The following is a 13027-nucleotide window of genomic DNA, read 5'->3' on the forward strand; positions in this document are numbered from 1 at the left end:
GCGGTTCCTGACAATTCAGAGGGCCGTAAGCTCAGTCCAGAAGTTCCCCACGACAACGGCAAGGTGTTGCATGCAGCTCCTGGGACACATGGCAGCCTGCACACATGTAGTCAGACATGCCCGCCTAAGGCTCCAGCCCTTGCAGTTGTGGTTACCCAAACGTACCGCCCCAACAGAGACCCCTTGGATCTGGTGGTGACGATCCCGGATCGGGTGTTGGGCTCGCTCCGCTGGTGGCTCGATCAACAGCAGGTCTGCGAAGGGGTCCCCTTCGCTGCCCCACAGCCCACTCTGACGTTAGTAACGGATGCATCGGACCTGGGTTGGGGGGCACACCTGGGGGAACTGCGGACCCAAGGCTTGTGGTCCAGGGAAGACAGGTTGCTTCACATCAATCTAAAGGAGCTGAGAGCGGTTCGCCTCACCTGTCAGACCTTCCACGCCACCATAGAAGGTCACAGCGTGGCAGTCCTGACGGACAACACTACCGCCATGTTCTATATAAACAAGCAGGGCAGGTCCCGGTCCTCTCCCCTCTGTCGCGAGGCACTCCAATTATGGGACTTTTGTATAGCCCATGCGATCCACCTCATCGCAACGTAGCTCCCAGGGATCCAAAATGGCTTAGCGGACCGCCTCAGCCGATCCTACCGAATGCACGAATGGGCGTTGAGGCGAGACGTCCTGCATTCAATCTTCCGGAGGTGGGGCTTTCCCCGGGTGGATCTGTTCGCCACCAAGGACAACAGTCAATGCCCTCAGTTCTGCTCATTTCAGAACCTCAGCCCGGGGTCATTAGCAGATGCCTTCACGATCCCATGGGGAGGGAGCCTGAGGTATGCCTTCCCTCCATTCCCGCTCATCCACAAGGTCCTCCTCAAGACCCGCAGGGACAGGGCGACAATTATACTCATCGCCCCGGCCTGGCCACGCCAGCATTGGTTCACGACCCTGCTGGAATTGTCCATAGTCGACCCGATCACCCTCCCCCTCCATCGCGACCTAGTCACACAAGACAGGGGTCGCCTGCTCCACCCGAACCTGTCATCGCTACATCTCACGGCGTGGTATCTCTCTGGCTGAACGATGCGGAACACAGGTGTTCTCACCAGGTTCAACAAATTCTCCTTAGTAGTAGGAAGCCCTCCACAAGAGCGACCTACCTGGCCAAATGGAAAAGGTTCTCCCACTGGTGCGAGCCTCAGCACATACAGCCTCTACAGGCCTCAGTTCCGTCGATCCTGGACTACTTACTACACCTCAAGCATCAGGGGCTTGCGCCCGCCTCGATTAAAGTGCATTTAGCTGCCATTTCGGCATTCCATCAGGGAGAGTTGGGAGTGTCAGTGTTCTCCAACCCCACAGTAGCCCGATTCCTCAAGGGGCTGGAGAGGGTGTTTCCCTACTCGCGCCCACCAGTCCCTGCGTGGAGTCTGAACCTAGTCCTAACTAAGCTCATGGGGCCCCCCTTTGAACCCCTAGCCACTTGCTCCTTCATGCACCTCTCGTGGAAGGTGGCATTTCTCGTGGCCATCACATCGGCCAGGAGGGTATCGGAATTGAGGGCCCTCACTTCAGAACCCCCTTATACAGTTTTTCATAAGGATAAGGTGCAACTGAGGCCGCACCCCAAATTCCTCCCGAAAGTGGTATTGCTGTTTCACATGGGACAGGACATTTGTCTACCGGTGTTCTTCCCTAAACCCCATACAGACCCTCATCACCGCAGCCTACGTACCCTCGATGTTCGAAGGGCATTGGCATTTTACCTGGAGCGGACCAGGTCGTTCCGCAGAACACCTCAGCTGTTTATTGCCATTGCGGAACGTATGAGAGGCCTGCCTATCTCGACACAGCGCTTATCGGCGTGGATTGTACATTGTATACGCACATGTTATGAGCTCGCCAATGTTCCGGCCCCAGAGATCTGGGCCCACTCGACTAGGGCCCAAGCGTCCTCGACGGCTTCTTGGCGCAGGTCCCTATCCAGGAAATCTGTAAAGCGGCCACCTGGTCGTCCGTCCGTACGTTCACAGCCCACTACGCGATCCACCATCAGACCAGAGAGGACGCGGTGGTCGGACAGGCTGTGCTACAGTCAGTTGTACCTTGACTCCTACCCACCTCCAGTGGTAAGCTTGGGAATCACCTAATGTGTAATGGACGTGAATAATCACTCGAAGAAGAAAGAACGGTTACTTACCTTCTGTAACTGTTGTTCTTCGAGATGTGTTGTTCACGTCCATAACACTTCCCACCCTCCTTCCCCTCTGTCAGAGTCTCCGGCAAGAAGGAACTGGAGGGGTCGGGTCGGCAGGGATATATATACCCTAGAGCGGGGCGCCGCTCTGGCGGGAGGGAGGGGGCCCTGCCGGCCCGACTGGAGCCGCTAAGGGAAAAAGTTTCCGACGTCCGTGCACGCGGCGTGCGTACACCTAATGTGTAATGGACGTGAACAACACATCTCGAAGAACAACAGTTACAGAAGGTAAGTAACCGTTCTTTTCCAGTGCAGTAAAGCTCCTGTCCAACATTTTCAGAGTGAGTAGTGAATTTGACTTCCTCATTTTTTTGGTACGCAACCTGAGATACCTCAGCATTTCTAAAAATGAAGTCCTTTTAAAGTGTTTCTCCTGGGGTGCACCCAAAAATCACTTATTTACTTTTGAGAATCTTGGCAACTAAATTTTTTACCCTGTAGAGTTGCCAGTTGACAGGCCTTAAATCCACTTTTTAATTTTTTTTGGTGGGGGGAGGGGAAATTTCACACTGGGGAGAGGGAAATGTAGCAGGTTGATTTAAAAAAGCAGAAATTTGAAACTGAAGTTTGGAACATTAGTATTCTTAGCAGATGTGTATTAGATAGCAAAAGGCTCATGAGGTGAGTGTTGAAAATTGCTATTTATTATTTGTATTTTCCTAGCACCAAGGAGCCCCGGTTTTGTGCGAGGCACTAACAAACACAAGACAAAAGAAGCCCCTTCCCCAAAGAGCTTACAATCTAAGTTAGATCGGTGACCTTTTGGTAACACACAGTTTGATAGAAATGTCAAATTTCTTTTCTTTTTTTCCTCCCCTAATGAGGTGTGTAATGAATGAGTAAACCAGACTTTAAGATCTTGGCTCAAAAAACCCCTGTGAATGGTTTAAATGCAAGAAGACTTGAGGCTTTTTGGTGACCTCTAAGGAAAAGGTCATAGTTTAAATTTGGGATCAGAGATGTTGTAAAGGGAGTGATGATGGCAAACCATAATGAACAATTGCTTCACATTTCTCATTTGTGTCTCACAGGGGCATTTGAAAGGTTGAACTCCAATTAAACAAAAAAAAAGATGGCTGACCTTCTGGTGACCTCTGATGGAAAGGGCAAATATTGTGTTTGAAGGAGATTCTATACTCAGTAAACCTTATACAGGGTAAACTCATAAATTGTTCGCTCTCTATAACACTGATAGAGAGAGATGTACAGCTGTTTGGCCCCCCAGGTATTAATACATACTCTGGGCTAATTAATAAGTAAAAAAGTGATTTTATTAAATACAAAAAGTAGGGTTTAAGTGGTTCCAAGTAATAACAGAAAGAACAAAATGAATTACCAAGCAAAATAAAATAAAACACGCAAGTCTAAACCTAATACAGTAAGAAAGTGATTACAGATGAAATCTCACCATCAGAGATGTTCCAGTAAGCTTCTTTTACAGACTAGCCTCCTTCTAGTCTGGATCCAGCAATCACTCACACCCCCATGGTTACTGTCCTTTGTTCCAGTTTCTTTCAGGTAGCCTCTTTACCCCCAAAGGATATCTCTTGAGCCAGCTGAAGACAAAATGGAGGAGCATAAATGGAGAGGCTCCCAGGGGCTTAAATAGACTTTCTCTTGTGGGTGGCGACCCCCTCCTCTCTCCTATGTAAAATCTAGCTCCAAGATGGAGTTTTGGAGTCACATGGGCAAGTCACATGTCCATGCATGACTCAGTTTTTACAGGCAGCAGCCATTGCCCACATGCTATCTTGAATGTCTCCAGGAAGACTTCTTATGTGGATTTGGGTCTTCCAAGATCCATTATCAGTTATGTGTCTCTTGATTGGGCACTTAATTTGCACATTCCTTTCTTAAGAATCTGACCAAATGCTTTACTAAGGCTACTTTTAAACTCAAGTACACAGCCAATATTCATAAATTTGAATACAAAAATGACACAAGCATACAAATAGGATGAATATATTCAGTAGCTCATAATCTTTGCAGATATGTTACATAGCATATGTAGCATAAAACATATTCCAGTTATGTCAGATATACATTCAGAAGCATATTCCCATAAAGCATTATGGGGTGCAACATCACAGTATGCTTTAGCACCAGGTACATTAATAAACCTAGAGATACACACCATGCTCCAGATAGTGTGTACTGAAAATATACTGGTGTATAATTTTTATGAGCATGTACCATGAGTGGAGGGGAACCTTGCATGTTATGAGAGAGTCATCTTGTGTTTTGGTATGGCTGAGAGAACTGTGAAGTGCAACAAAAGTGTTCTGGCATGAATCTTCAGATGAAAGGCCACTAATACCATAAGGGTGACTGTGACAGCATATGTAGAAATACTACTACTACTTAGCACTTCACATGTTCCAAGTTCTATACAAACGACACTGTACTAAATCCTTAGAGCATCCTGGTGAGTTAGATAAGTATATTAATTTTTTTTATTGATGTGGAAACAGAGATTGTGACTTGTTCAAGGCCACACAGCAGCAAATTAGTGTCAGAGCCAAGATTAGGCTGTAGGTCTCTAAAGCCCCAGTTCTGTGCGTAACAAACCAGACCATGCTGCCTCTCTTATAAATCCTTTGTTTTCTGTCATAAAGTGCTTGTGACTGTTTTTGATTGTCTGATCTAACATATACATTTTAAAAACATCCTATTTCAGTGTAGTTTTCTACCAAAGGGCAAATTAAAACCTCTGCCAGTCAATCAAGACAACTGCATTCTGAGATCTAATGTGAAAGGGCCAAAAGGTGTAGTCAAATAGGAGGGCTTCTGAATTTCAGAAGTGTGCGTGTGGGGAAATTAATATCTTGAAGGAAGCAGTGATACATATAGCTGAACAGTCAGGATTTGTTTATCCAGAGTCATTTGCAAGCTGCCTTTCACCTGGACTTAAAAGTTTAGACCCCTGACTACCCGAAGGTCATGCTCAATGCAGCTGAAGAAAGGTGACTGTAAATCCTGTTTCTGTTTTCTTGATCCTGGGGCTGCCAGAGGCCAAACCTGTCCCCAGCAGAATTTAACTTCCTGCTGGCTGGAGCAGTCTTGTAGGAGTGCCTCAAAAACATTCCTTAATGTATCCTCACAACACTCCTGTGAGGAAGGGAAGTATTATCCCCATTTTACAGATGGGTCCATGAGACATAGAGAGATTGTGACATGCCCTAGGTTGGACAGAGAGTCTGTGGCAGAACAAGGAAATAAACCCAGATCTTTTGAGTCATAGCCCGGTGCTGGATGAGGGGAGCTGGCACTAGTTGGGGGTGGGGTTGCAAGTGGGGATCTTCCTTTTATTTTCTCCTTCCTCCCCACACACACTGGCTGTGTTTAATTTTGGGGGCTGCATCAACTCCAAAGTATCCTCTTCAGCCCATTGAGTGTCCTCTTCTCTTCTCCCTCAGCTGAGTTCTATGTGGAGAAGTGGTGAGGGAGGGGTGTGAAGGAAGTGGAGGGGAAGGGCTGAGAAGTCGCACTGGAATTGGATTGGGGTGGAGCAGCAGCAGCAAGATAGGGAGGGATCTTCTTTCCTCCCCTTTCTTCACTCCCACTGAGTCCTAGAGCCTGTGGGATTATTTTTGGTTTAACCCCCCTTGTGAACCTCTGCCATGTTGACAAGCGCTGTGGTGAAGTATCTCTAGCTACAAGGTTAGATCAATCTTCTTTATGGAGTTCTACATGAACACTTTGCTTTGGGATTGTTGTTTCTCAGCACATAAATCTTTATTATATCAACAGCCTGTAGTCTCACAGGACAGCAGCAAAGCTTATTTTTTATTCTTCTTATTTATCACCCGAGTTCAGGAGCTCACTTGAAAGGGGGCTGCAAAAGAAATGGTGAGGGTTTTCAGGGGGCATGCGGGGTTGCGTAGGCTCACACTTGTCTGCTGTATGCCAATCCTGCCTTGGCTCTCATGTTTGACTTAATTCCACCTTGGAAGTTAATGAAAAAATCAGGTCAGTTTGTGGCGATAGGTTCTGGAGGAGTATGGTGGAGGAGTGTGTGTGTCTGAGATTATGACCATCAGATCAGTGTGTGCAGGGTTAAGCTGTAATACCGCTACATCTGGGGGACACTGAGGAATTGTCTTCACTCCTTACAAAGGTGTCTTTTTCCAGTGAGAAGTACACAATAGTTATCTTTTTGTAAAATTCTAGGTGGAGACAGGGTACCTGCAGTGTTTACCACAGGGTAGATAGGCGAGATGAGCACTGCACCTCCTTCCTGAGGTTGACGTCACCTACATGGCAGCCAAACTATAGTGCCTCGTCTCCACCATATTTTTACAGCAGGATAGCTCATGCATGTTAGTTAACCCATGGTAAAAACGTACCTTGTTTTGTCAGTGGAGACACGACATGAGAGATATAAGGCCGAAGGCCTTGTCTAAAACAATACTATTATTTTGTGGAGAAAAGAAATCATCGTTTTGTTTTGTTTGTGGCTTTAGAGATGGAGAGAAATCCTAACATACTGTGGTTTGGAAAGTTCACAGAGCTATTCCATTCTAAATAGATTTTTATGTTGCCCTTATTATCGTGGTATCTGGGCGAACAACCTGACACTCGGGACTAATTTACAGAAGTGCTGAGCACACTCAACTGCAGAAAATGAGGAATACACAGTAGTAGTCACTGAAAAGTTTGGCTTAAGTGACTTGCCTGGCATCACATGATGCCTACATTTTAGTCATGGGTATTTTTAGTAAAAGTCATGGACAGGTCACGGGCAATAAACAAAAAGTCATGGCCCCATGACCTGTCCATGACTTTTATTAAAAATACCCGTGACTAAATCTTACCTGCTGGGAGGGGGACGTTCCTGAAGACTGCTGCTGGGGTGCGGCCTGGAGCACTGCTACTTCAGGGCAATGCTGGGGACCAGTTGCCTGGGCCTGCCAGAGCAGCGGCCGGTGTGGCTGGCCCAGGGACTTCCCAAGCTGCTGGGGTGGTCCTGGGGTCAGCCGCACAAGCACTGCAAAATTCATGGAGGTCATGGAAAGTCACAGAAGCTGTGACCTCCGTGAATGATTCAGTCTTACACATGAGACCTCTGTGGCAGAGGCAGAAATGTAAACCACTCCTCCCAGGGCAACATTCAGCTTCCTACCATCCTTTCTCTTCTTGCAATCCCGTCATTTCACTACACGCATTCCAACTTCAACAAATGAACCTGTAGATAACACCCTCCTTTACTACGCAAACCCCAGTTCATCACAAGAGCAGATCCATCCTGTGCACAGAAAGTAGCATGGTTCCTGTATCAAAAACAGCATGTGATCCTGTAATTAAAGATTGTATCATAATGCAGATGTATAAGGAAACCGAATTAGATTTCCACAGACAACCTTAATTTGGACATTTCCTATCTTTTGACTGCTTGACTTTGCAACATTGTTAATATTTTTTTATTTATTTTATTTTAAAGCAAACTTAAAGAACAGGAATTCCATCAGGTTAGCATCGTATTGACACCCACCCTGTGGATCCACCACCCACACCTCTGCCACTTGAGCTAAAAGCATAAATGATAAGAATAGTAGGTTGTCATCCCCTGTGTAAACCAACCCTAGAAAGGGATGAGACGCACTCTTTGCGAGTGGGTTTTGTAGATTTTTATTGAAAGCAGAGGAATGAGAGACTCGGGAATTTTGGGTTCCATTCCAGGCTCTGGAGAAGAGTGTGGTTTAGTGTACACAGACTCTTCTGCCCATTTCCCCCAAGCTTGGCCCCTTCTGTCCCATTTCTACTGACTTGTCTCCTCCCCCACCCCCTTCTGGGTCCTTGTCTTAGTCCCATTCTCTTAACCTACCCAGGCCAGTCTCTACTCCTCATGCTTCTCATCCCAGTGTCCTTACTCAGCCCATCCTAGACTTCCCCTCCAGACTCCCTGTCTGAATCCTAATCTCACCCCTCAATTTCCAGTCTCCTCCTCCCCTCATGTAGTCCCAGTTCCTCTCTCCCCACCACACTCTAATTCCAGATTTATAGACACCTTGTCCCAGTCTGTTCCTTCCACGTTCCCACCCCCCTGCGGTCTGGCTTTTATCCTCTCTGTATTCGAATCAGACAACTTCCTCTGCCACACTACCTGCATCCCAGCAGAGGGGTCATTGAAAGCACAGGAGGAACAAATTGCTTGCTCTCAGTGATGGTGCCTGGCTCCACTCCAGCCCGGAGCAGCTGGGAGGAGCCATTATAAGGAAAGTTCTTCTGAATCCCTGTACACCTGGACTGGAGCACACACAGTCCTGTTACGCGTAGGATCTGTGAGGGGATGGAGCATGAGTATTTGGTCTGTGGGGGATAGCACATGTGCAGTCTGGTCAGCACTGCAGGCTGGAGTATGCTCATTGGTCTGTGGGGATGGCAGCCTGAGCCAGACACCTGGCATGGAAAATTTCAGCCAAAATGGTCAAAGTTAGGAAAAGTTATGAGCAACTGAAAACAAATTCTTATAATCAGAAGTGTAGGGCAATCTTAATAATATACCTACTCACCAGTGATATACCTACTCACCAGCTTTGGCCCAGTGCCCCCTTACACTCTCAAAGGGAAAGTGCAGTTTATGGACATACACAATATAATTCACATACATTTTATGGCTACGCCAGAATCTCTAATGAGGGGTGACATGTCCCAGTGGAGGTAGGTATCAAGGAACAGAGTGTTTTTGCAGTACCACGGCATTCAAGTACATGGTGATATACTTTGTCCCTGCTCACTGAATACTATGCTGCAATATGAAATCGCAGTATTAAAGACCAATGACACATGGGCTGGTATTCACCAATTCATCCAATTTCTGGATGATAATGACAAGGAGGTCTGCCTGGGAGGTTGCTGCCATGAATGGGTGCCCTGACCCAGAATTGGGTGAAAGTAGATTCCGGTACTAGGGTCACTCTAGTCTTTAGATTCCAGCGAAGAAGTAGTGAAAATAAACCATAATTTAAGACTTTTGGGGCCAAATGCAACAAAATGTGTGCCATTGTACTGGTGGAAAATTGTTTTCTGTCTCCAGATCTTTTGCCCTTTATGTTATCACAGAAATTCATAGGTTCAAAGGTTTGGCTTCCACTCTTCAGGCAAAGAAAAGCTCTGATAATGCTTTTTTAGCCATTGAAGTTTTATAGGTTTGCAGCTGAGTGGCTGAAGCAAAAGGAGCAGTAGATTTTTTTTTTCCACCTCTGAAACTGAGGTTTCAATCAAAACATTCAATCAAAGTTATCAAATTCTAGTCTTGCAGGTAGGTAGCTGTGTGAACTTGTAGAGGGCAGTGGAGCCTGTGAGCAACTTATGTCCTTCTCCTGATTTTATGTGATTTCTAAATAATCCTCTTTTTATAACACCATGAACTGTTAATTAGGGCCTGTTCCAAAGCCCATCGAAATCAATAAGAGTCTTTTTGTCTACTTCAATGGACTTTGCATCAGACCTGTTTATTGCAGGGAAACCTTGGAGATAGACAAAGATAGGTTAGTAGCTCTCTTCAGTCTCTTAACTCTACAGGGCCATTCTGCCATGACTGCACCACAGCCTGTCTAGAGTTGGAATGGCAACATTTTTTTCTCATCACAAAATGTGAAAGGTGGGATTTTCAGAAATGCTCAGTGTTGGCCTACCTCTGTTCCCACTGAAGTCAATGAGAGCTGAGCCCTTTGGAGACTCCTGCTTGAAATCCGTAATCCAAGAATTTATGTACTTTTATAAATCCCATTTTTGGCATTAGATGGGATGTTTCCTCAGAGCCAAGAAGCTAAACTGAGCAATTTTTTAAAAATGCTATAAGTATAAATGAGACACCTTCCAGTTCAAACTTTTGAGACGTTTTTTATACCTAGCCTGAAGAAGGCTTCATACTAACTTTGTACGCAAACATTTAAATGTTCCTTTCACTTTCCCAGTAGCCATAATGGAGTGACCTGTGGCTTCCTTGTTCCAGAGAGGGAAGCACCTTGTAGGGAATGAGAAGAATAGAGACATCCAAGCCATTTCATTAACTGCAAAGATTTGGTTAAACAAAACAAACAAACAAACAAACAAAAGCCCCTGCTCTCACTGAAGTTAGTAGGAGCAGAAACAGGCTGTGTGTGTGTCTGGACATACTGTGTGCTTTCCAATGCTGCATGGTGCAAACACCTCGCTTGCAGTAACTCTGTACCCTGCCGTCCATAAAACAAAAGCTCCCTTTTCATGCATGACCTGCCGAATGTAATTATTGGAGGAAGATGAAACAGATTTTGATGTTTCTGGGTTTTTGTTTCTTCCCCTGTCCTCTCTTCTCTTGACAGTTTTTTATCATGCTGTTAATTATATTCCTGCTGGAGCTCACCATCGTGATTCTGTTCTTCGTCTACACCGACAAGGTAAGTCAGATTTTTCTCTCTTCTTTCTCCTTTAGCAGTTTTTTTAATGCCCCTTCCTTTATAAATAAGTCACGAAGTGCTCGCCTTGGCATGCACATCATGCGTCCCTCTTTCTCAAGTCACCCCTCTCTGAAGATGTGCTCTCAGAATACATAAACAGATTTCCAGGGCTTGAGTTTTGTCTCTCTCTTGCACGCGTTCTCTCTCCCCCTCTCTCATGCACAAGTCAAGGTCAGAGGTATTACCAAAGCAATCACCATTTAGGAAAAAAGGGAACGCTCAGCTGGGAAGGGATGGGAAAGAGAAAGGTACCTCAGAGGTGGATGCTAATAGCAATTGAATGTTTTTTTTTATTATGTTTACAATTCAGAAGTGACTTTGAGATTGTTAGAAAGTCTGGATGCCCGAGATGTAAAAGGCAGAGACAAATAGGTTGCCATCTGTCAAACTTGTTCCCGAGAGCACCTCTGGACAGTCTAATGAAATTCCAGCTAACTGCCACAGTGATAGTGTTACGGGTTAATACAAGAGCCCTTCGTTTCCTGTGTTCAGATTTTAGCTTGATGGACCACTGGTCTGATCCAGTATGGCAATTCCTGTGTTTCCACCACAAAAGAGCACAGCTGTTGTAAGGATAAACTGGATGTCTCTAACTCACTAGGGTTTTTGAAAAGAGATAACAAAATAAGGAGTCCAGAAGAAGCATTGGATTCAATATTTGTAGGCGTTCAGTAGGCTTCTATTGACATCTCTTACAATAGACTATTATGGAACTGCAGGTTGAATGATAAAATTCTGCCATGAATTAAAAACTGTTTAGGAGCTGAGAAGTGAAGAGCAGGAATAAATGTCTTTCCATTCTTAGAAACAGTCATTAATATCAAGGTGCTTCTAGGATTAGGAGTAGAATAGTGAATAATAAGATAGCCGCCATTTATTGGAAGGCCCAAACTTATTTAGAAGACTAAAAATTGTGGATGATTGTGAGAGATTCTCCAAAAAGACCTAAAAGAATTAGTTTATTAGGCAACAGCATGGCAAGTAAAACTCAGAATTGACTTGCAAGATAATTTACATTGGAAGGGACAACTTAAAACTACTCATGCACGCGGATGGGTTCTGAGTTAATTGAGACCTCTCAGGAGAAAGGTGTACACGTCACAGAGGACAGTTTAATGAAGGCATCTGCTGAATGTCCAGCAGCACTCCAAAAAGCAAATACAACATTTGGCTGTAGAAGAAGGGGAGTCGTATGGGAATTTTATAATGCCATTATGTAAATTGATGGAATGACTTCACCATGAATTCAGCATTGAGTTTTGGTCACCTCATTTCAGAGAAAGGTAATGAAAATGATTAGAAGCACTGGGGGAGGGAACTTTCATATGAAGAGGGATTAAAAAGTCTAGCATGATTTAGTTTGGGAAAGGGACGATATTAAGAAGAGAGATGATAGAGGTATATAAAATAATGAATGGTAAAGTGAAGGCCAACCACATTTTCCTCTTAACACAAGCACAGGAGGTGTACTTGAAATGTAAAGAAAGCATGTTCAGAAGAGAAGAAACACTTTTTATGTTGTATATAATCAACCCACAGAATTCCCTGAGGCGAATAGTTTAGTAAAATATGGGTGGGTGGAAGGAAAAGGATTGTATGTTTACATTAATAAATCATTCAATGCTGTTACACTGGCTGAGTTAATAGTTACAAAGGATAATAATCCTTATTCTTCAGGTCATAAATTGGTTGCTAGCATGAGTCAGGAAGGAATGCCATTCGCCATTTCCCCATGCCCTGTACATTTGTAACATTGTTTGGTTATGCTATTGATGAGGAGGGGAAGGAACTCATTTTCCTTTGAATCATTTTGTATAGAGCAGTGCTGGAGCCATGACAAGGTTGACCTCAAGAACGAATCTCATTCTAAAATGTATGATCTAGTTCAACCACAAGTTATTGGGCTTGCTTCAGGAATCACTGGGTGAGATTTTTATGGCCTGTGCAATGCAGGTAGTCAGACTAAATGATCATAATCCCTTAATCTTTTAAAACTAGAATACTAGACTAGGTGGATCAGTGGTCATTGTCTGGGTTGTGTTTCCTGTGTTTCTGCCCTATACCAGGCTTACTAAAAATAAATAAAACATTAGCAGTCTAAAACTAATATTTCCCTACAGCATGGTGAGAGTAATGTCAGCCCTCCTGGTCTGAACAATATAAAAATATTGTTATACATAGTGGTGTGAGAAATGTGGCTAAATCAGTGAAGTTTGAGCCTAATCACTGGGGTTATCCAGTTAATGCAGCTTGTTGGAATATCTTTTAATGAACACTGTATGCTAACATCTGCACATCAGAGGAAAACAGTATTAGCTTTTCAAGC

At 44.6% G+C, this 13027-nt stretch overlaps 1 protein-coding gene across 8 annotated transcripts in view; it reads left to right on the forward strand.

Moving 5' to 3' along the window:
* The window catches only part of TSPAN4 (tetraspanin 4), a 712007-nt gene that overhangs the window by 627237 nt on the left and 71743 nt on the right, over window positions 1-13027 (forward strand). For all 8 annotated transcript variants that reach the window (XM_054025356.1, XM_054025357.1, XM_054025359.1 and 5 more), the window contains one exon: window positions 10567-10641. In XM_054025356.1, coding sequence (XP_053881331.1) covers window positions 10567-10641 — 75 coding nt within the window. The remainder of the gene's footprint in view (window positions 1-10566; window positions 10642-13027) is intronic.

The sequence above is a fragment of the Malaclemys terrapin genome, chromosome 4 (genome assembly GCF_027887155.1).
Source record: "Malaclemys terrapin pileata isolate rMalTer1 chromosome 4, rMalTer1.hap1, whole genome shotgun sequence".
NCBI classification, from domain to species: Eukaryota; Metazoa; Chordata; order Testudines; family Emydidae; genus Malaclemys; species Malaclemys terrapin.